Raw genomic sequence first — 25,006 nt, 5'->3', positions numbered from 1 at the left:
CGTAGGTAGGTGCACCATTCTCCATTGGCTGGCACTTGGAGGAAGTGGGACGTGAGTCCCGATGTCCAACGAAGGGTTAACGAGAAATAGGCCATTCAAGGAAAAGGCAGAAGGAATGCAGCAGTAATGAAACAGAGGGCTGCAATAAATGGGAAACAGTGTGCCGAATATGGAAAGGGATATAGGTTTGCTAGTGCAGTACTGTGTGTGCAGGCAAATATCCAATCAGGGCTATGAGTGAAGCTGTACGGAGAGATGTGAGTTGGGCAGGTTTCAAAGTCTGACATGCACTAAGTAAAATATGCTTAGAGGAAAGGCTTAGGAACAAACGAGAGCAAATGGCGTATTTGCTCACCACAAAGTACATTCCACTCAAATCCACTCAAAGCGGAAGCACTGAGCATATCAAAAGGAAGGTCAAAGAAGCAGAGGCAGCTAAATGGGTAGACAGAATGAAAGCAAAGCAGTCTACCACACTAGCAAAGGAGAAAGTGTCAAGTTCTACGGCAAGGCAATGCTTTGTTCTTCGAGGCTGAAGCAGGTTGTTGATGAGCAAAAACTCCCCTCCCATTCCAGATTGCTCCAAAGTGCTTCCTGCCAAAATCGTCATAAGCTCCCTCAATATCCAGAAACACCAACCGTACCGATCACTCTAGAGCTAACTGAAATCTGTTCTGGAGCTCTCCCAAGATTTTATTTCTTTCCCACCACGTTTTCATCTCCCTCTTGATCACCTCCATTGCTAACCATGCAATACTGAAGTTGCAGTGGCAGGTGTGTAGGATTTCAACCTAGCTTTTCTCCCATGCCCTTATATAACAAATGTCATTTTATTTTGATGCTATTCTTCATCCGTCTTTTCGTGCACAGTGTTTCACAATGTGCTACCAACTGGCCCAACACTCTATGTTACTGAATTTTTAACATCGTTAGCTCTTACTACTTACGTTTGTCAAGGACGCATCTGTCTGCTTCATTATGAAGGTCAAATTGACCAAAACAGTTACCACGTGACCACACTACATCACAGAGCAACAGTGGGCGCGTAGCGCCTCAATTGATACCTATGCTTTCGATCTGTTATACATGTAACAGTGTGAGCTAGACAGGCAGAGCAGAATGGTGGGTCTAAAAATTAACATGCAGAAAACCAAAGTAATGTTCAACAGTCTATCAAGGGAACAGCAGTTTACAATTGGTAGCGAGGTGCTGGAAGTTGTAAAGCAATGTCTACCTAGGGCAGGTAGTGACTGCTAATCTGGATCATGACAGGGAAATAACTAGAAGTATAAGAATGTGGTGAAGCGCATATGGCAGGTTGTCTCAGATCATGAATGGCAGTTTACCAGTATCCCTCAAGAGGCAAGTATACAACAGCTGTATCTTACCGGTACTCACCTACGGGGCAGAAACGTGCAGGCTAACGAAAAGGGTTCGGCTTAAGTTAAGGACAATGCAGCGAGCTATGAAAAGAAAAATGATAGATGTAACGTTAAGAGACCGGAAGCGGGCAGAGTGGGTGAGGGAGCAAGCACGGGCTAATGACATCCTAGTTGAAATCAAGAGTAAGAAATGGGCTTGGGCAGGGCATGTAATGCGAAGGCAAGATAACGGGTGGTCCTTAAGGGTAACGGAGTGGATTCTAGGAGAAGGCAAGCGTTGCAGGGGGCGGCAGAAAGTTAGGTGGGTGGATGAGACAAAGTTTGCAGGCATACGGTGGGCACAGCTGGCAAAGGACAGGGTTAACTGGAAAGACATGGGAAAGGCCTTTGCCCTGCAGTGGGCAAGTCAGGATGATAACGACGATGATGATGATGATAGCGGCGATCGAAGTGGAACCCCCTCCTGCAAGACCACCATTTGCATAAAATTTGGGGGCCACCCGTTTGACACAGAATGTTCAAAGTGGTGTCAAATGACTTGGCATATTACTGAGGATAAGATTACTATTTAAAAGAAAGCCAGAAATAAGTGTGGGATTTGTACCGACGACTTTCCGCCCCTAAGCTGTGCATTCCGAGGGCCTTCAGACGGTCATTACAGCGAAACCGTTTGTCGCAGCATATTTTGGATGGTGTCAAACGACTCTCTGTGCTGTGATGCACATGTTTATATAATTTATTAACTGATACAACGAGGAAATGTACCGGATATAGCGACGGTGGCTGTAAATCACAATAGTAGTGCAAAATCCATGAGGTAAATGGCGCTGCTTGCGTCTTAGAAGGGATGCTTCCGGAAAGGAAACATCCGCGGATGCTTGGATTTCGTCTTCTCCGTGTTTGCTGAGCACACCGATGTAAACACTTGAAGCTCCCGTAGCTAACGCTCTTAAGTCGAACTGGCGGAGAATTTTTTTGGAATTGCCTTACTTTTTATCACCTTTTCCATTACATCAGCTAGAAGTGCTTTGCTCTGCAATCCAAGTTGACTGATTAGCTCAACAGGGACACCATCAGTAATGTTCTACAGTAATGTTTGTTTTCCTGTGCATTTCTGAGAAAACTGCCCCATGTTACTGCCTGCACTTTTCGAATTACTTCATTTTTTCTTTTTCTGTGCCATTGGGCCAATGACTATTGACTTCCATTATATTTTGGCAAATATCGACTGGCACTAAGCTCAAATGACAAGATAGTGTTCAAATGTCCAGACATACTAACAATGTTTCCCACTGAATTTGTTTTCTTACTGCTTCTCTGGCCGACATAAGCAAATTAGTGCCTAAAATCCATGCATGCTAAAACCCCCAAGTTTCCTTTACCAATTTTATTTTGGAACTCCACGTTTCTTACTCACGTACTGTCAAACAAAACAATCGTCATAGCGTTCTAATGTTCACAAATAAAAATAATCAGAAATAAAGCACCATGTAAATTGTCAGGCATTCAAGGTAGCCATGGTGCACACTAAAGCAATGCACCGCAACAGCTGTCATCGCAATTTCCACAGATGTCTTTGGTCTTCACGGCTTTTCTTGTGGCATGTAGCAGGCATACAGGAGCTAGCTGCTCCGCGAACTTTACCAAAGCATCTAGGCAGGCTGTCAAAACTTCCAAGCGACCACCACCGCCTACCCATCGATAGCTCCGGTAAAGGAAAAGGTGAGAGTTGTTCAGAACCGCAGCTTCTATTTTGCCCTAGCCTCAGGAACACGGAAGGGGACCACTCCACTTTTCCCCTCTCCCCTTCAGCCACCCTACCAAAGTTATTTCAATATTGCAAGGTAGCAAAGTAACACACAGAATAAATGTTTCAGAATAAAACTGCCAACATGAACACATATATGCACGTCAATACAAAGGAAAAAGGCATAAGCTGACATTTGTGGGGCTCATCGCCCCCTTAGGTTTAGCTTCCCCGTGATGGCATATCCTTAACTATCCTATGTCACAGCAACACTAGCGCCACGGACAGCATGGCTGTTGTGGACACTGGAGAAAAAAGTTTATTACTCTTCAGCTGGAGGTCACGTTTGAATGTTTCAGCGTGGCTCCACTCTCCGCCAGCGAAGCAAAGCCATGCAAGAAATATTTTCCTGACAGGTCTTGGAGCATCCCCCTTGCCCTATCTAGATTATATTGGGACTAAAAAGAAACAGGAAAAATGTGAACCAGCCGTACAGTTGGATACAACCCAAGCCAGCAGTGAAGGTCTGTCCACATTCAGGACCACCGCACCGTATTCCTTCGCAACAAAACATAGCCCGCCTTCTCGCTACTCATGAAATTATTACCTCAGAGATTTTGATGCCGCTGGCTTGCTTGATATAGCCAAACTTAAAAGAGCTGACTTTGTTTACAGTTTTGATTGGTCAGCGGAGTAATACAAGACGCCGTAGGCTCGGCTTATTGTTATCAAATGCTTTTTTTTTAAGCTCAGCGAACATTTGCTCGTAACCCTGCTGGTGAGTTGAAAGACTTCAGCATAATTTATTGCTAGCTGGTGTTATTTTAGCAGCAGCAATAAGTGCCTTTTTGTGTCAGCCTGTGTTGCTTTGTTCCCAGGAGCAAGGCTCGCCGTGGTCAGCTTGCGCTCGGAAGCACTCGTGATCACGGGGTGGGGTTGATGGTTTGAACTGTGAGCCGTGAATAAGTGGAGCACGTAATTATTCCCCTATCAAACCCCCCCCATTTCCCCCCAAAAATGGCCCAGGAGGAGCAAGAAAGGAAATGGCCAACCTTGAGGAACATGCTGCACACAAATGGCATCTTCTGGTTGATGGGAGAACAGCAGAAGACGTATCGTGCACGAAGCGGCAGTGGCACATGCTGAATCATGTCGGCCAGGAACTTGAATCCCTCAAGGTTGCACATAAAGTAGGATGAGGAATCAACTTTGCAGAGACTGACAAAAATGTCCTGGAAAACCAGAAAGATCAAACCAAAATCAAAGCATGCCCTGCTTCACAAAAGGACAATCTGCCCCTGCAAAGAGATATCAGACCTAGCAGCTGGCTTGCAAAATATGCTGAGGACATATTTCTTCATAACAACATTCAGCTGGTTCACTAACAATAACTCAGTCAAACAGCCAAATGAGACTTCTGGCACAGAGCAGAAGAATGTGAAAGCATGCCAACTGCTTCTTTTCGTGGGCGCATTCCATGAAAAAGCATAATGCATTTGTTATTTAGGGTGAAAGTATTTCATATTCAAGAGTATTCAATTAGCTCTGCATATATGTTAGCTGATTCACAATCAAAAACTGTATAATATTCGTACACCTCCAGGCCAAATGCTTAAATCCCTAATGGGACAGCGCCATGACAAAAGCTATACTTGATGTCACATTTTTGAAGCCGGATGCGAGGGCTCCCCCTTCAGTTGGTCACCGTCTGCGAGCACTTGCGCATGTGCGTCAGACAGTGAAGCAGACGAAGCTGCGTCCAATGTAACTACTGACTGAAAAGACTTCCAGTAGTCCTTGCAAAAACACGTGACTTCCAGCACATTTCTGTCATTGCAGCTCGCATAGCGAGGACCTCCCTCATATGCTTTCTACTTGAATGACATGCAAACAGAAATTTATTATTTATTTATTTATTTATTTATTTATTTATTTATTTATTTATTTAACAATACTGCCAACCCTCGTGCGAGGGTCCTTACAAAGAGGGTATGAAAACTTCATAAAAAAATAGCATTATTCACAAGTACTGAATACATCAGCATGAAATGGTAAATTCAGTCAAGCATCAAATGGCACTTTCAAGCAAATGGTTATCCAGAGACTGTTCGAATTTATGCAGATCACTCTCACATTTCACATTCCACATTTCAATTACATGGGGGAAGAAGGAATGTCTGAAAGTTACACTACAAGCGCAGTACGGCTGAATTATCTGACTATGATTTGTTCTACAACTCCATTTGCCTGGTGCTTGTATGTATATTTCCATCTGAATATTTATCTGTCCTTGGAGCATCTGCAATAATAAATTCAGCAGATTTTTTTGTCTACGTGTTTCTAATAAACCCAGGTTACAGGAAGAGAGCATATCTGCAACTGAGTCTGTCCTTCGATATCGGCAGCAAATAAAGCGTACTGCGTACTTCTGAGCTCTTTCTAATTGTTTCTTTAAATAATTCTGATTAGTGTTCCATACTACTGACGCATACTCACAAGATTGCCCTCACAAAAGCTTTATATGCAATTAGTCTTGCATCATGTGTAGCATGCTCCAATTTTTTTCAAAAAACATAACCTCTGGTATGCTTTAGGACATACCACTTCTATATGTGTGCCCCAATTTAAATTTTGTGTTACTGTCATTCCTAGATATTTAAACTGAGTTACGCTTACCAAACACTTGTCACCAATGAAATATGGGAACAAAAGAAAAGACTTCTTTGTTGTAATGTGCATGTACGTTGATTTTGAATAATTTATTTCCATGTTCCATTTTTTGCGCCATTCGCTTAATGCCTGTAAAGAGTTGTTAATTCTAAGCTGGTCATCCTTGTTTCTTACTGTAGAATAAATTAAACAGTCATCTGCGAATAGCTTTAGTCGTACATCTGGTTCCATGGCAGCAGAGATATCATTAATATACACCAAAAATAACAACGGTCCCTGAACAGAGCCCTGCGGAACTCCTGAAAGCACTGCTAGTGAGCCGGCCACATGACCATCCATTTTGACCACCTGGGTACGATCAGTTAAGGAGACTTTAATCCATTTTACAATATTCACATTAATTCCAGCGCTTTCCAGTTTAAAAACTAATTTATTGTGCGGCACTTTATCAAAAGCTTTGGCAAAATCCACAGCAATTATGTCAATCTGCTGCTTCACATCAATCATCATTGCCAAATCATTAATTGTCTCTACGAGTTGTGTAGTGGTGGAAAGGCCTGCTCTGAATCCGTGTTGGTGAGGGTAAAGTATACAGCTTGTTTCTAGGTGATGAATGATGTGCTTCGCTATAATATGTTCCATAAGTTTACAAGAAATCAATCTAAGAGATATTGGGCGGTAGTTATTGACAAGTGTTCAGTTGTCCCCTTTAAACACTGGAATTACTAGTGCATCACGCCAATCTTGTGGTACAGAATGGGTGTGCATGGATTTTTGAAAAAAAATTTTAGGCTATCGCGACCCCCACTCGGCATATCTTTGGAGAAACTGGATTGTTATGTTATCTGGTCCACTGGCCTTTATAGCATCCAAATTGAGGAGCTGCTGAAATACGCCCTCCTGCGAAATTATGACGTCATTCATTTGACTAGGCAACAAGCATTCTGAACTAAGGTCTACGTCGTCTTAGGTTGAGGAGAATACGCTCCTTTCTTATCAGTACCTGATTTTCCTGCTTAATCTCCTGTATTCTCTCCTTCCTATCACTAGCGGCTAAATGTTTCATCAAAGAACTTTTTTTTAGCTTCTTCCAGTGGTTTTCGAATTCTACTTTCAGTGCCGCGTTGTGCCCGGTTGCGGTGCATTTCAGTGCACAAGCCCGAGTGAAATGGCGTTGTGCTGCTCGCGATTGCTCAAGGAAAAAAATGACATCAGCCGCAGAAACAAGCGGATCCACAACATCGCCCTTAAGGACTTTGTTCCGACAAAGCACACCGTCCTCGGTGAAGGACTGCACATTTCGTGGTACCTAAACTAGTGTGCATACTTAAAACTTCTTGCGAGTTCATCAGGAGGCTGATAATATTGCTTAATTCGCTTATCATTGTGCGTCATTTCACACGCTCATCTTTCCATTTTATGGCCCACTGTATGTGTTCTATTCACATCTGTTGGCGCGCGGATTACGCCCATTCGAGCTTTAATTTCTAAATCTCAGTGTGGGTTTCCGCAAAAAACGTTCGCATCGCAGACGTTAATTTTTTATTTTTGCTAGTAAATACGCGTGCTTCTGAGGTGGCGCAAAATAGAAAACATGTTGATTTTCATAGCGTATACACCAGTTTCTCTCCCATGTTCCTCTCCAGAGCTCTGGTGTGGTAGCTTTAACGGTGTTGTACCATCGTCTATATAGGGGTGATAAGGGATGGTAATCTTTAGAGCGATTAAGGCGTTCGTTCGACCGTCGCAAGAGCGCACAACTCTACCGCGATTCCGAGATCTAATGACTGAGCCGGAGTTCCCAGGTTCAAACCCGACCGCGGCGGCTGCGTTTCGATGATGGCGAAACGCTAAGGCGCCCGTGTGCTGTGCGATGTCAGTGTACGTTAAAGAACCCCAGGTGGTAGAAATTATTCCTCCACTTTACGGCACCTCTTTCTTCCTTTCTTATTTAACTCCCTCCTTTATCCCTTCCCTTAGGCACGGTCCAGGTGGCAGAGATGTGAGACAGATAGTGCGCCATTTAATTTCCCCAAAACCACGGTGCTCGGCTGCTGACCCGAAAGACGCAAGTTCAATCCCGGCCGCGGTGGCCGAATTTCGATGGAGGCGAAATTCTAGAGGCCCGTGTACATACTGTGCGACGTCAGTACACGTTAAAGAACCCCAGGTGGTAGAAATTTCTGGAGCCCTTCACTGCGGCGTCCCTCATAGCCTGAGTCGCTTTGGGACGTTCAACCCCCATAAACCATAAGCAACTACTGCTCGCATGAGGCAAACGAAATTGTCTCTCCTCTGCAAGCCCATCTAGTTGTAGACAATGACTTCAGCATTAGTCCAATGCCAAATATTTGGCAAACACACTCGATGACAGAGTAATGCACTGCACTATAGCCATAACGCTGTATGCAATCTACAGAGTACCAAAGAAGTCAAAAGACCCGGTTTTCTGCTCAAGATAAACACCATCAACAAGCACTAGGTTTAAGCAGTGCACGCAGTATTAGACACAGAGCGTCTTGTTGTCACGCTCTTTGCATTTAGCTCGGACGCCTAAAACATGACCAGACTTCTGATAAAATTCATAATGCCTATTATTCTCTGTTTAGTACCTAAAACACACTTTTAAGTGCCTAGTTATTTATTTATTTATTTTACCTTCAGGGCCATGCAGGCATTGCAGATGGGAGTGGGCAGAAAAATTAACAGAAAACAACGTTTAAAAAATGAGTACATAAATGATTAATACCAAATATGCAATGTCAGCACTATTGATTAATGCTAACATTGCATATTTGTTAGCACTATTGATTACATAACCTATATGAAGCCTCCAAGTTCGATGTAATGTGAATGTTAGGTATTCATAACAATTGATGCTTTCAAGTGCAATGTCATTCAGACAGAATACGGGAGACGGATTAGCAGTACGGGATACACGCATGACCTTGCATTTGTTAAAGTTCAGTACCATTAGTCATTGAATGAACCAATTAACTACAGTCGTAAGGTTGCGCTGTAGGATGTTAATATCATTGATGGCTGCACTGTAGGATGTTAATATCACTGATTGTATTTTTGGCGCCTAAATTTTTGATGCCTAACAATCCGGCTTCTCCTCATAACTATGCAGTGAAAAATCAAGCTTGTTAGAAAAATGTGGGCAACAACAAATGAGTGCACTTATACAGTTGAGCCTACTTATCACAAACGTGACAGTCACACGGATTGTATTTGTTTTACCCAAAGTTCGTAGTAAGTGAACTAGCCCTATAACAGCCAAAAAATACAAAGTAAGACAAAAGTGGCATTTAAGTCTTTAAAGAGTCCATTGTGCACACCTGCATCTTCAAAGCAGACCCTACCAAGCGTCTTTTTAAGCTCTCCATTGCAGTCCCATGCTCCTGGCCGAAAACCGTTATGGTAAATGAAACTGAAAATTGTTTGTTGGGGAAAGAAAATGGCGCACTATCTGTCTCACATCTCGGCGGACACCTGAACCGCGTTGTAAGGGAAGGGATAAAGGAGTGGACGAGCCGCTTTAGGGACGCGATAACACCAATAGCAATTAAGGCATTCATGGCAACAGGCGGTAAGTTGCCATCCTCGACTAGATCGCCAACAAAGCTGTAAGGATGCAGCAATGAAGCTAATGCAGCACATATGCACGCAGAACATAGAGTATGTGTCACCGTTGTTGCTCGAGCAACACATTGGGCTCCAAATAAAGTGACATCTGGCCACAACTACTAGGTTCATGAAACTATAGTTGCACAGAAGTAGACCTGCGTAGACCTAGAAATAAGTTGGGAACTTGCATTTTAACCGAAGACTATCGGCAACTCTCTTTTTTCAGTTGACTGCATGCTGCCAGCACATGACAGCAGTGCAGAAGGTGGAGGTTCGATTGGGCAAGTGACGCACGCCATGCGACCGGGTAGGCCAGCAAGGCATAACTTGTCAAATCACTGTCACGTGTTGGTCACTGGCCATGTGCAGTAGTTTTGCTTTCAACTATGCCCTGTCTCGTGCTTACCACACTTCTGCTTCCCCTTTAGAAGCTTTGCCAAGCAAGTACACATACACGCACCGATTGACCTTGCTGCCTTTCGGGGCACATTTGGCCAGCAGTTAATTGCAGTTTCAATACCACCTTTCTTTACTGTTTTTTCTGACCTCAACACTTATTTTGGGAGGAATCACTAAACTTAGGAGTTGCATTGGCAGGAAGTGCCCTTTTCTCGACTGCGGGGGCAAGTTTACAGCACCTCCATGCTGGTTGTTCATTTTATGTAAGACGCAGTGCCATAGCACAAATGTATATTTTGACGGTAGCTCTACCCTCGTTTGTAATAATGAAACATTCATTATAACTGCGGCCATTATAAGTGGGCTTCACTGTACCACCTTTGTTCCAGTATATGCAGAAATGCCAATTAGCTATTTCACATTTTTTCTAACATTAGGCACGCCACGTTTTAATTATATGTGAATGCAATGCAAGCTGGTGATGCCAACGACAGGCATTCAAGCCTTGCACTTTTTGTCTCAACGATACAGAGCATAAAGGTGTGTCAACAATTTAGGCACAACTGTGCAACCATTACACATAAAGCACTCTCATCAAATTGGCACCTTCCAAACCAGTAAAAAATAGGCCTATCACTGTTCCTTTTTTCACAGATCAAGAGCGGGTTCTTTGGTTCAGGCTATACCATTTCAGAAGATTACCCGGCCAATACTCGCCTTGCCCAAACAAGTATGATTCAATTTGAGGATAAATCGTTCAAGCTTCGCCATCAATAACACCACGTACATAATTAAAACCATACTGAGCAAAAGGTAATCCCACATCACCCATGTTGCCCACAGTGCCATGACAACACTGCAGTAAACCATAACCCTATTCTGTAAATTTTCTATACACTAGTATCAGAAACATTTTACAGAGTGCAACACTCTTAATAACCTTGTGGACACTATGGAATATGACGTCATTCTGCTACCTGAAATGCAATTAGACTCATCTATTAATAACACGGAACTCCAGGATGCTTACTCATAATCTGTTATTTTTTATTACAACCATGTAAATCAGCATGGAGCCGGTGTCCTTGTTGGTGCTAAATGTCACCTGGAGTGCTCTGCTGTCGAACTGAAGTCACCATCAGAAATTTTATTTTTGCCATGCAACACTTCATACCCAGCGGTAATCATTAGTGCATGATACCGTGTGCCAGATGCTGACTGTCATTTTGTTGCTCAATTCCATGAAGTTCAGCGCTCGAATCATCACACCCGAACATACCCATCCTTTTATTTGGTGGTTTCAATCTTCTATCTACAACCTGGTCTAACCTGGCTATCACTATATCAAAAAATAACACTGAAAGCATTTTTGCTTACACTTACACAACCTTAAATTTATCGCACCTTGTTTCTGCCCTTAAAGGAGAGCCATTATTCTAAACACTTTAGACCTCGTGCTAACATCTCATCCCGATAATTTTTCACCGCTTGCGCACCTGCCTCGCCTCGGTGACCACGAATCATTCACACCACATAGCAGTCTCGACTTCTGTGTCCAAAAAACACAAAAACCTAGCATGAAAAAACGTGATTACGAAAGTATCAACAACGAGCTTACTGCCTTTATTAATTTGTTGCGCACAGACTTTTCTAAATGTTCTGTTGAATTAGACTGGTCGCTTTTAAAAATTACAACAAACCGAAACATACATCCCTTCAATTGAAGTTATCGAACAGTCACCATCACCATGGTTCAACTCATCTCTCAAACACCTGCGCAACAAGACTGTACAGAGCAGCTAAGCTCATTAATAGCACCTCCGCACAGCAGAAGTATGTTACCCCTGAAAAAATGTTTCAACTCACTTTCAGCCAAAGTTAAACGTGTTTTCTTCTCATCTACTGTACCTGAAGTGCGTCACTCTAACCCTAAAATATCCTGGAGTATTATTAATCCGAAAAGTTCAAAACCATTAACTTTGTGTGAAAAGAACAACTGCCCTGTTCATGACAATGAAATTGCTGAATTGTTAAACTCTACTTTCTGTACAGTATTCACTAAATAACCAGATGAAGCAAGCCATACCCGATACCAGTACTCCCACTATGCCAGACATTACACCTGAACCTTATGGTATCATGACACTTATCAATTCTCTAAAGCATAGATGGAATAATTATAAAATACTAAAAAAAACAAAAATAGCTCAAGCGTCATTTTGTCTCTAAAATTCAGCAGTTTCTTTCATCGGGAGTGGTGCCGACGAATCGTCTTCATGTCAAAATTACAGTCCCATATCGATCATCAGAGTCGCTTCAAAGTTAAATCTACTTGAGCATCATTAAATTCTGGACTCCAATCAACTTCTTCCATCCTAGTCAGCGTGCCTTTCTAAAAGGACCATCTTCCATTATTTATTAACGACCCAAGTTCCTCTCTTCGTCAACTTCGAAAAGGCATTTGATAAAGTTCAGTTTTGATTTGGCTACGTTCCTTCCTCACAGAGAGCAATTCGTCCACAACGTGTTCATCGTAAATGCCCCACATCATCTCCGGAGTGCCCCAAAGTACCATCCTCGGACCCTTACTTTTCCTAATTTACAGTGACGGCCTGTCAAATAACATCTCTTCTAACATTCATTCATTTGCAGATGACTACGTAACCTAATGTAATCTATCGAGTGCACACCACATTGAATCATGGTGCAATAGGTGGCTAATGACATCAACACTAACAAAACACCATTAGTATCTTTCTGCCGAAGGCACTCTCATCCCTCTGCTCGCCTCTCCCCTCTGTTCCCTTGTACAAATCTAGGCATAAACTCACGACCTCTCTTCAACAGATCCCATATCTGCAGTCACTAACGACGGCAATCGATGCCTTGGCTTTCTTCACCATCATTTAAAACTAGCTTCCCCCTCGACAAAACATACTAGCTATTTAACTCGCATTCAACCAAAACCAGAATACGCTGCGCAATCTGAGACCCGCATCAGCCATACCTTCCTAACACTCTTGAATCGATACGGAACCGAGCTGCACAGTTTAATCACTCCGAATATGGCTGATGATGATGAATTTGGCCAAACAGCGCCATGAAACAAGTTATATTTGTCTATACAAGGTTCGGTCACAGACCCATTTTCCAAGCATTTCACCCCATATAAGCCGAGCACCAGGCCAGGGGCAGTCTGGTAGCCACTGTAACACCAGTGGGTAGCCGACGGCACTGGGGACTGAACACCACACCTCCCGCAAGCGAGGCAGATGCTCAGACCACTAGGCCACCACTGCCGTGTTGATTATTGCTACTACACTAGAGTATCCAACCCGCACTAACAAGTTGACCTTCCTGCTCTCGTTCTTCCAACATAAAATTTCAAGACTTGGTCTGTTCCACAAATTTTATCATTCACACAGTTCTGTTTAGTGCACATAAAGACGACACAAAGGACGATGAAGATGTTTTGTGCCGTCTTTTTGTACGTTAAAAAGAACTCTGAGAATAAACCAACCAGCCTCACAACATATTTTATCATTCACAACTTTCCAGCTCCATCATCGTTTCCTCCCATTGGACTTGGCAATGTACTAGCCACAACAAAAATGTTTACCCGCTGCATGACCGTACTACTGCACATCTCTACTCGTTTTTTATCCTGACTGTGAAATAGTGGAATGATCTTCCCACTCAAAACTACAACATTTCAAAATTCCATCAAAAAGAGCATCTACTGATGTATAATGCTATAGCTCATTTAACACTCTGTACCTGGGGCCATTGAGGTGTACTTTCAGATAATATTTTGAAAGAATCCGAAAGCAACAGTCAACATGCGATTTGAAAGCGAGATTAATTTTTAGCAATGTTATGCAGCCCACACGGAATGCATTACTACATCAAAGTGCCCGTTGGTTTAATACTCAATGTTACACCATTTAAAAACACTGCAATAACACCACACGTGCCACAAAATGCAACCTTCCTTATAGCTTGTATCTTGTATCTTTACCTTCTTCCTGTTTGAAATGTCACAGAGGTGGAAAACTCAGTTTATCCTTTTCAGGCACTCTGTACACAACTGTGTACACTGTGTGTTTCATCACTTTTTAAAACCAATGCACACTGTTACATACTTAGCCATACTTGGCGCATTCAGCAGCCTGTCTGCCAACCCATTAAGATTTCAACGCCATCTAAAAATTCTGAGAAAAATTACGCGACAAAAATAAGGAATGGCTGCATACAGAGGAGCTCAAGCCGGTAAGCTGGTTTTAAAATTAGGCAGCGGTGCGCATGCTCGTCACTCCTCTCTAGCCCAGCTGTGGTCAAGTCAAGGCAGCATCTAGCGCAGGCACTGCAGCATCGAAGCACCTCTCATCTCTAACAGCGTATGTCCCGCAACGCGACCATTCTCGCTACATACCTGTGACAGCTTGACTGTGCACTATATCGGCCTGTGCCATTACTTTGAGCTAGCGTGCCATAATTAGAGGGTTAGGTCGACCCTTCTTCAAAAAAATTGACACAGGTTCGTCGCAATTCTGCCGAACCTTAATGCAGAGCTCAAGCAGCTTTTCTGCAATTGTTTCTGCAATTCTTTACACATATCTTTCTGCAATTTTTACTTTTATGTATGTTGTTTTCATTTTATTTTTGGTTCTTATATTTTCGTGGTTTTATTTTTTATTATTTTATTTTTATTTTACTTTGCGCTCCACTGCCTCCCAAGGCCGTTTTGCATACCGACATGACATTGAAGAACGGGGAGCAGTAGAGCTTTCTCTCTAAAAAACGACCATCCTAAAATGGGGGTCGACCTATACCCGGAGCCAACCTATTTGTGACGAGAGGAGGGTAGACGCAGCCCGTGCGGGTGCCCGCTCCTGGCGGGACACATGCATCAAAAAAGTCGTTAATTCACCGCTGAAGTAAACTAGTAGTGCGCCCTTCACCCGGCTCGTTCGCACTGGCAATCGCTTCCTCGGACGAGCGGTATGTAGCACAAGAAGAAACTTCCGATAATCCCCAGTGCATGCATCGCGCCAGAATCCGAAACTACAGGACCATTTCGGTTCGCCACTAGTCAGTCGGGACGCACGCAAGTGTGGAGGCAGGGTGGAATGCTGCTTTTTCGGTTTTCTAAAGCATTCTAAAACATTTACTGTTTGGAATTGCACGCGTCGCGATGCTATCATACGAGAAACTACAAAACAAAATGCGGCAGCGGGCCAAAGCACAGAACACGAGAAGGTATGCATCGACTTATATTTGGAGTCAACTTTCTTTTTGGCCAGCAAGGGTTACGAGCTGGATGTTCGACATATATGCGGCAATAGACGGTAATCGCGAAGTTCATCCAGTAAAAGTAGCTCGTTCCTACAAAGAAATTTTTTGCTTGCGTCCCATTTTCCTGCTGTGGTTGGTTAATTCAAAAACCTGGATAATTCGAATATTGTTCACAGCTCCAACGGTTTCTCATTAACAAGGTTTTACTGTACACAGCTGGGTTGCTTTTCTTGGTACGTGCCCAAATCCATTTTCAAGTGTATTGCAGAAATAAGAAATATGTACAGTGTGCAAACTTCACAAGTTTTTGTGAAAACTGACAGCGAAGAAATACACAAGTTTGTAAGCATGCATATTTTCATGGGTGCTGTACCGCTGCCTTGACTTATTGGAAGGCAAATGTGAATGTGGAAATGGTTTCTAAGGCCATGACAGCGAAATGTTTTTTCAAATTGCGAAATAATTTGCATGCTGCTCTCGGTGAGCCACCCAGCTGCATTGAGCGGATACGGAAAGTGCATCCACTACTGGAAGCTATACGGGCTCGTTGTTGCGAGCTTGGCATGGAGGAAGAAACGTCAAATGACACCCTCCAAAGGCAAGCTGTTCATCAAGCAGTATACATGTGAGGAAAACCCACTCCAAGAGGGATGAAGGTGTTTGCTCTGTGCGTAAAGAGTGGACTTTTGTACGATTTTGTGGTATACCAGGCCCGGAACACCATACTAGAAGATCTGAAAAAGACACATGGTCTTCGCTCTGGTGCTATGCCGCGCCTCGCTAAGAGGATAAAAAAAAGAGCTATAATTACCAGGTACACTTCAATAATTATTTCACTTCAATCCCCCTTTTGCAGCAGTTAAGGAATGATGGCATTCTGGCCACTGCAACAATTTGAAAGAACAGGTTGTCGAACTGCCTGCTTACATGTGCCCTGGCGATGGAAAAAAAAAGAGAAAAAGACCTCCAGGTTATTCTGATGAGAGGGCAAATGAAAATGAGATTGTCGTCATGTCTTAGAAGGGCACAGTTGCATCCAACTTCGTCAGCGTGGGGCAGGAAAGCGATATTCGAAGCAGGGATAAAGAGAAAATATCTCTGTCAGCCAGCCAGAATTAATAAACAAGTAAACCATTCGTGGGCAGAGTTGATATGCTACACTTTTTGTTGAGCCTATACCATACTAAGATTCAATCCAAGAAGTGGACTCCAAGAGTGACTCTTCATTTTGTGATTGCAGCTGTCTAATGAGTGGCTCGAGTACCTGCAAGAAAACAAAGACAAGCCAAAATTGAAACTCTCGGATCTCAAGTCCTTTCGTCTCCACATCATGCAGGCACTCATGAATTGAGGCTGTACTACCTAAAAAGAAAAGAGGGAGGCCCTCTCTAGCAGCAGATGCGCGTGAACGCCCACAGACCAAGAATGAACAAGCCATATACTGACACGCTCTTTGACAGCATTGGTCAGTGGCCGCGACCACGCTTGAAAAATGCACAGGAAGGTATGGTGTACGGTTTTTGGGCTTTAACATCCCAAAGCGACTCAGGCTATGTGGGACGCCGTAGTGGAGGGCTCCGGAAATTTCGACCAACTGGGGTTTTTTAACATGCACTGACATCGCCCAGTATATGAGCCTCTAGAATTTCGCCTCTCCATCGAAATCTGACCGCCGCGGCCGGGATCGAACCCACGTCTTTCGGGTCAGCAGTTGAGCGCCATAACTACTGAGCCACCACAGCGGCTTTTGCACAGGACGGTATTCTGCATGACGTGTGGTGTGCCTCTTTGTCCCACAAAGGACTGGAACTGCTTCTATGCATTCCGCACACTCTGCACCATGTACTGAAGCACTGCATGGGCCGGGCTTATCCATTGTTGCAGGCAGAAGTACACTTGGGGAGCAGCAGCACGGATGAAATAGAGCCATGGAGAAAAAAATTACACTTTTTTTACTTATTTTTAGCGCCTTTCTTCACATGAGAAAAATTACAAGTAATGCTGACTGTTTTTAGAATGTTGCCCGAAAAATCTCAGAAACTAAAGAATCAGAGAGCTAAACTCTTGCCAGTGGTTTATTAATAAACAACTGCTATTATTTTTTTCCTGACGCGAAATGACAGAAAGCTCATTTGTAGACCCGACTTCAACCAGTATCACTCACGTGATGCACTGCGTCCAAGTAATTTCGGATGCGCAAACCTCGCCGCATTTAACGGTACAAGAGAAGAAATAATTTTTTCATTAATTTATTTTTACCCTCAGTGTCGTACAGGCATTGCAGAGTGGAGTGGACAGAAATAAATGTACAGCAAACAATATGAAAAAGAACCAGTAAATAAATGATTAATCCTACATATACAATGTTAGCTATAAAATAGACAATAAATTCATTAGTGCATAACATACAATTCATTAATGCATAACATACAAGTCACAAAGAAAATGTGCAAAATCCAGCAGCGGGCTGCAGTACAGCAGCGTTTATAATGGAGCTTTATAACTCCCGACTCATGGCTCATTTCTACGAGTGCACTCACCTACTAGAGAACACAGCACTGCTGACTTTGCTGTTTTACCTATCAGCAGCACATGCTATCAGATCTGCCAGAAGACGCTCCGCATCTGCTCAGTTTTGCATTACCGCTAACAACTGGACATCTGAAGTCTCATAAAAACTGCTGGAGAAGGGCTTTCATTCGATTGCTGGATGGGCAGCTGTCTGTTCAGACTTTCTCCGACCGCCTGCCTTCGCCTTCCAAAAACACATCTCTACGCTAGAACCACCACCACTGGAGAAGAGCATATTTGTTTAGTGCACTTTGGGTCTTCAAACACACACTACAGGCGCTTTTATTACTTTTCGTCTCCATAGGAACTTGCCCAGTGCGGCCATGATTCAACCTGCGAAATCGTGCTCATTAAAAAAAAAAAGAAAATTTAATGTCACTGCTATGGCTTTGAGTACGTTTTAATATTTAGGCATCGCTGGCAGTAAAAATTTACTCATTAAAAATATAGACATAAGGCAAATTTTATTCTCGGAACCATCGGAAGTTCGGGGCTGTTCACAGACAAGAACGCAGTTCAAAAAGCTGAGCGGGCTGAACCTGCCTTATATTCTTTTTTGTATTTATCAAAGCATTTTTTTTTTTTGTGAGATTGCGGTTTGAGCACCTTTGCCAGCCACCTCTTTACTAGTGTAGCAGGAGACAACTTGCACTCCTTAAACAATTTACGTCTTCAGCTGCCTCATGTTGAGACTGGTGGGATGGGCCCAGGCTCAGTAAAATGGTAATGTAGAAGGACAGCGCCTGGCCCACGCTTGAAGCTGTGGGCATGAGCCAGGCTCGGGCTTTGTGTCTCGGGCCTCAGCATGTGGCCCATGCAGTGCTATATTATGCACACAATTCTGTACAAGTTTGTAATTAATAAACTATGATTTTTGAATAGAAATTTCACACATATGAGCCCTTTATGAGTCATTCTGTTAATTCATGGCACCAAAAAATTTTTTTCTTCAAAAACGAAAACTGCCGTCTGTAAAGAATGCCAAAATTTATATACGAGAAAAAATTATTTTTTCAGCCTCATTATGGGCTTCAAAAAAGTCCCTGTGCAGTCAAATACTACACCAAAGCTCTCAATGCTTGCATGCCCATCTGGTAGCAGCGGTTTTTACAGTAAGATAAAAGTGGCCACGATTCAGCACCACACAGATATTGATGAAGAGTTTTAGGAAGCAAATTTTAGCCTGACTTTTGGCCCTTTTGAAATTTTTGATTCATCGAATCGTGGTTTAATATACATAGCACATGGCCTCAAAACATATTAATTACCTACATGCACAATGTTCAGAGAATCACACAGCATTTCAACAACTGAATCGGCAATGTGCAACTTACCTGCAGCAAGAAGCCACGATCGCAAAAAGTTTCGTTGAGGTTTCTCCTAGGCTAATTCCTTTCTTCGCTTGTTCCAAAATGCAGCTCCTGCAGACCTGCTGAGTGCCATGACAGCACTAGTCTATCATAAAAGAGTTTATATGCGGAACAGAAACTTGCAGATGTCTAAAAATAGCAGGATGCCAAACTTTCGGCACACCAAAAGATTCTCACCCCGCCACCGCACACAGAGACATCAACCTACAACCATGACCCAGCAACATATGAGCAGCTTCGTAAATTTTTGCCCTTTCGCATGATTAGTACAGCAACGGCATCAAGCATGAAGGAAAGCAGCAGGTGTGGACATGTTCTGTGCCACATGTCATTTCCAGGTGACGCATTTAAAGCAGTAATTAAACACACATGTGGCATTGCACCCTGTTTCATATCTAAGCTCAACATGTGCACAGAAAAAGAAGCTACTCATGTGCCCCAGCTTGCAACGCAGAGGAGCCAGGAGAGCCCACCTCATGCCTCCAGAGAGCAAAACTTGCACGACTGCACCAGTTAATCCGTCCCCAGAAGACTGACTACCTTTCTGTGAAGTCCTGAAGGCCAAGCCTGTTATACCAGAGACAACTCGCAGCCGCCACACTACTAACGATTGTTGCTTCATTGACAGCATATGTTTGGCTGGGTGCACAATGCTCAGAGCTGGTTGTTTCCTTTTGAGAGTTGCACACAAAGCTACAAAGCGTAATAATGAGAGTGCACGGCCGCTTTGTGTGTCCAGGAAAATACTTGTGCTGGTTCGTTAGAGCCCAGCCTCACAGGAAGGAACTGCTGTGAATGGCCTCAGAGACTGACCAATGACCTATGTAGGCGCAGCCCTTTAGTTTGGAATCCACTGCAAGAAGTCTCTTAGGGCACTCTACTCAGCAGCAACCTTCTGGGAGTTGCACACAAAGACAAGCCTCTGCCCTCGTGCTATTGTGCCAAGCTGTAAATGAGCCTGTAAATAAGCACTACTTCATTTTTTGCCTTCCTCCAGCCACCTAATGCTATACTAGAGAGGGGCGTCATTGGCCAACTGTTGGATGTGTAAACTCGTTGACCTTGTCGCTGTTGTCTTCAGTGCAGAATCTGCCTTCTTCAATAGATGTGGCGCCTTGTGGGGACTGCACGAAAACTGATGGAAAACAAATGCGCGTGTGCTATGCAGGCACGATCCGGTACCACGAGGTGCCAACTGTGCCTGCAAAGTGGCAAGTGTGTGCTTGACATCTGCTGCCATTTGTCACTTGCTTCTGTCTCTAATACGAACTGTGCATGCACAGTGGAAACTGGAAGTTTATTTTCAAACAGTGGAGCTTGAGGAGGGGCAGGAGGTCTATAGTTTCGGACTCCGGTGTGCAGACACGGGTGCGTACGAGCTCCAGCTATTTTTCCTATTTTTACCAACTTTTCCCTTTCCGCTGAATTTTATTGTGTCTCCCGAAGTTCATGAAGGTGCCCGGCACCTGCCCAGCCCATTTTCGGGACCGGCACTCCGTTTTTGTGACCTACTTGGGCACTTGTTTCCACCAATCCCAGCGCCAGCCTCGCCAAGCCTACCGCCGCTGGCGATAGGCTCCGCTTCGCAGCCGGGCCCAGTGCTTCGCCAAGCATGGACATTCGTACCGCGGAGGGGGAGGATCTAGCCCCTGAAGAGTATATACCCACGGACTGGACCTACGCAGCCCACTGCTACAAACACAGCTCCGCCGCTTCATCATCTTCGAAACGCACTCCCAAGCCACCGCTGACGGCGTCGCCTTCTGCGCCCCAACAGCCACCTCCCTCCTCGTCAAGTAAGCTGCCTCACCGCGCTCCGTCACTGCCACGCCTCCCTCTTGAAGACTTTAAAGTCATCACTCGCCCTCATGGGGGCCTCAATCTGCGTGCCTGGAGCGAGAACGCTCTTCGCAGAGCAATCACCTCAAGCCTTGATTTGACCTACTCCGACACCGCAGAGGACCCGATACGCCCGAGGTATCATTCACCACCAATACGTGGATGAGACGCAGGAGGAAATCATGCAGTACTGATACCCCAGACTCCAGAACACTGCATTCTCTACGCCCGCCGTTTAGGCAAGACCCAATATAGTGTCATCACTTTCGCAGGGACGAAGGTCCTCCGCCATGTCTCCTACGGTGGCAGTGCTGTGCGCTGCTACATCTTCAAGAACAAGGTGGAAGCCTACCTTAAATGTCTAACTGTCACAAAACGGATCACCGAGAAGACGTTTGCCTGTCTCCCAAGCTCTCCAAGTGTCCTTACTGCGGAGCTCGCGACCCTGACCAGGCCCATGAATGCACCCCCAATTGTGTAGTTTGTTCTGGTCCTCACCAGACTGGTTCCTCCAAGTGTAAACGCCGCTACAAAGTGCCTCCTGTTGTACTGCAACGCCACCTACACGCTGCGAACTCAGACAGTGCCTCCACCTCCCATCGTTCCCGATCCTGAACCCGTCGCCAAGGGGCTGAGAACACCTCGGCCAAAATGGATTCTGACCGCTCCTCCTCCTCTTTCTGGCGCTCCAGCCGGAGTCGCTCACAGTCCTTCCTACCCCTGGACTCCAGGTTGTCTCCTAGCCGAGAGTCCTCCACAAAAAATCAGATGAGCTGGGCAGTCGCGGCTTCTCCCTGTCAGCAGTCTCAGTCTCGCGATTCAGAGCTGCAAGCCCTGCGCGACGAGATAACAGCCCTCAAAGCTAGCAACTATAGACTACAACAAGAAAACGCTTCTTTAAAGCATCCACCCTTTGCACCCGATCCACCCATCTCAAACAAATCCTACTCTACCCCTTCAACCTGTTCCCACCACCTCGCCTCAGGTGCCCGCATCTACTCCGCCGCAACCAAAAGGTACTACCTCAAGTCCTCCCTCTAAGTGGAAATCTACCTCTCACTCAGAATGATACGTTAATTTTGTCAACCTCGAGGAATTTGAGGCTCGCCTAGAAGACAAATTAGAGGCTAAAATTGATGCTAAGCTTGAAGCGAAATTTGCTGAGTTCTCCCGACAAATCCAACAGCAAATGCACCAGTTCTAACAACAAATACAGCAGCAAATCCAACAACAACTTAACAGCCTCATGCAACGATTCCAAACACGCGTCACAGGTCTTGAAGCTAGGGTAGACGCATCAGTCGCCCTCCTCACGACACGGGTTAAACCATACGATCGCTTGCCTCCCGCTACAGCCCCCAAACACATCTTAGCTTCAACCACACTTCACCATGGCGCCCCGCCACCTACTTAACATGTGGCAATGGAACTGCAGGAGGTTTCGCCGCAAGCGAGGCAACCTGCAGCAGTACGTTAGTTAGTTAGTTAGTTATATTGATTTTAATGGCGCAAAAGCAACTTAGGCTATGATGCGCCAAACACACGGTTAGAGCTTTTGTTAAAGGTTACGCTTTTTATATCTAAAGTTTGTATAAAACATTGGCTTCTCTGAGAAATTTAAAAATGTTAGAAAAATCAACCAGTGCTTGATCTCCTAAAAGTAACATGGGGTGTAGAGGGATGTATTCATTGTACAATGTTGTGAAATATTTTTTCCTCAGTTGTTCCAGTTTTATGCATACAATTAAAATGTGGTTTACCGTGAGTTCATCGCCACACATTTCGCAGAGGGGTTTGCCTTTTTTTGTCAGTAAGAAGTTGTGAGTAAGGTGTGTGTGTCCAATGCGTAGTCGACACAAAATAACTTCTATGAAACGCTCCTGATGTGTACATGATCTCCATTCTCCCAAAACAGGTTTTATAGAATGTAGTTTGTTGTTTGTTTGTTCGTCCCATGCAATCTGCCACTTATTCCTGAGTTTACTGTGCAGTAATTTAGAAAAATCCCTCTGTGGTATGTTAACTTGTTTAACATGGCCAATTCTAGCTTGTGCTGCGCAAGCATCTGCTCTCTCATTACCTGAAATTCCAACATGGCTAGGGACCCAGCAGAATATAATGTTATGTTTTTGCTTTGTAATTTTAACTATGTTATGTATGATTTTTCCTATTATGGGTTCAGCAGCGTTTGTAGAATGCAGCGCTTTTAGCATACTGAGTGAATCGGTGTAAATGATGCTATTTTTTATGTTTTGTTTTACTATTTGTTCTACAGCTACAAAGATGGCATAACACTCCGCAGTAAATACCGATGCATACTGTGGCAATCGTATCATTTTTTCATTTGTTCCTTGAATTACTGCACTTCCGACATGACTTTCTGTTTTTGAGCCATCAGTGTAAAATTCGGTGTAAGTGTCATATTTTTCTTGTAGTGCAAAGAACTCTTGTAGTATGTGCTCGTGTGGTATTTTCTCTTTGTTTAAGTGTGTCAATGTGAAGTCACACACTGAAGGAAGGCTGTACCATGGTGGTAGATATTCATGTCTTTGTGCAATATTAGGTAGGGCGTCCAGCACTGCTAAGTCTTCACATTTATCTTCAAAGCGCATTATTAGTGGCCTGATAAAATGTGGTTTATTATTGAATAATCTCCTAGATGGGCACTTGGTAACAATGGGATAGCAGAGATGTTTAGGGAGAGAACGGGTTTTTAGGATGTACGTGCATGTTAGTGTGACTCTTCTATCCTCTAGTGTGGGCTCATTAGCTTCAACGTAAAGACTCTTTACCGGGGATGTTCTATAAGCTCCAGTTGATAGGCGCAAACCAAGATTATGAACAGGGTCCAGTCGTTTCAAGTAGGATGTTCTTGCCGAACCATATACCACACACCCGTAGTCCAGCTTGGAGCGCACCAAAGAGCGATATATTTGCAATAGGCATGCTCTATCGGACCCCCCCCGTTTTCGCGAGAGTACCTTTAATACATTGAGGGCTTGGGATGCTTTCTTTTTCAGGTTGTTAATGTGTGACAGAAATGTAAGTTTCTTGTCAAAAGTGACGCCTAAAAATTTATGTTCCTGTTTGACTGGCAGTGTGGTTTGATTCAAGCACAGATTGGGATCGACCTGTAGGCCTCGTCGTAATGAGAATAAAACAGCTACTGTTTTTTGAGGGGAGAACTTGAATCCATTTTTCTCTGCCCAAGCAGCCAGTTTATTTAGTGTGATTTGTATTTGTCTCTCGCACGACAGTATGTTGGAAGAAGTGTATGCTATCTGTATGTCATCTACATAAACTGAATACATTACGGACTTAGGTATTACTTTGGCCAAGGAATTCATTTTTACTATAAAGAGTGTCGTACTTAAAATGCATCCCTGGGGTACGTCATTCTCTTGGGCGAATGTCGTTGATAGAGTTGCTCCCAGACGGACTCTGAATGTGCGGTTAGTCAGGAAGTCGTTCAAGCAGTTCAGCATCCTGCCGCGGATCCCTAGATCTGCTAGGTCATGGAGGATGCCGAACTTCCACGCGGTATCATATGCCTTCTCCAAATCGAAGAAGACACCGATACAGTGCTGTTTGTGGATGAACGCCTCTCGGATGGTGTTTTCTAGGCGGACAAGGTGATCAGTGGTCGAGCATGCTTTCTTAAATCCACATTGATGTAAATCTAAGAGTCGGCGAGATGCAAGTGTGAAGGTCAGTCTAGTGTTTATTATGCTTTCGAAAGATTTAGCGATGCAGCTGGTGAGGGCTATCGGTCTGTAATTGTTAGGACTTGTTGGTTGTTTTCCGGGTTTCAGAAAAGGTACTATTATTGCTTTCTTCCACTCCTCAGGTATATTTCCAGTTGTCCATATTTTGTTAAAGAATTTCAACAATGCCTGCACGGCAGCCTCAGAGAGATGGGCGAGCATAGCGTAATGCACATTATCTGGGCCTGGTGCTGTCTTTTTACCAGAAGATATAGCCCTGTTCAATTCCTGGAGTGTGATGGGTTGATTGTAGTCCTCGTGCATACCTGCTGCAAATGGAAGTTTTTGTTTTTTTGCTATTGTTTTGTACTTCTGGAACGTGTTTGTGTAATTGGACGA

At 44.0% G+C, this 25,006-nt stretch overlaps 1 protein-coding gene across 2 annotated transcripts in view; it reads right to left on the bottom strand.

Moving 5' to 3' along the window:
* The window catches only part of Suv3 (Suv3 RNA helicase), a 103,689-nt gene that overhangs the window by 16,098 nt on the left and 62,585 nt on the right, over positions 1–25,006 (bottom strand). For both annotated transcript variants that reach the window (XM_077643055.1, XM_077643061.1), the window contains exon 11: positions 4,182–4,361. In XM_077643055.1, coding sequence (XP_077499181.1) covers positions 4,182–4,361 — 180 coding nt within the window. The remainder of the gene's footprint in view (positions 1–4,181; positions 4,362–25,006) is intronic.

Source organism: Amblyomma americanum, chromosome 1, assembly GCF_052857255.1.
Source record: "Amblyomma americanum isolate KBUSLIRL-KWMA chromosome 1, ASM5285725v1, whole genome shotgun sequence".
Taxonomy (NCBI): Eukaryota; Metazoa; Arthropoda; class Arachnida; order Ixodida; family Ixodidae; genus Amblyomma; species Amblyomma americanum.
Note: the sequence above shows the minus strand (reverse complement) of the source record. Positions and strands in the feature narration are given on the sequence as shown.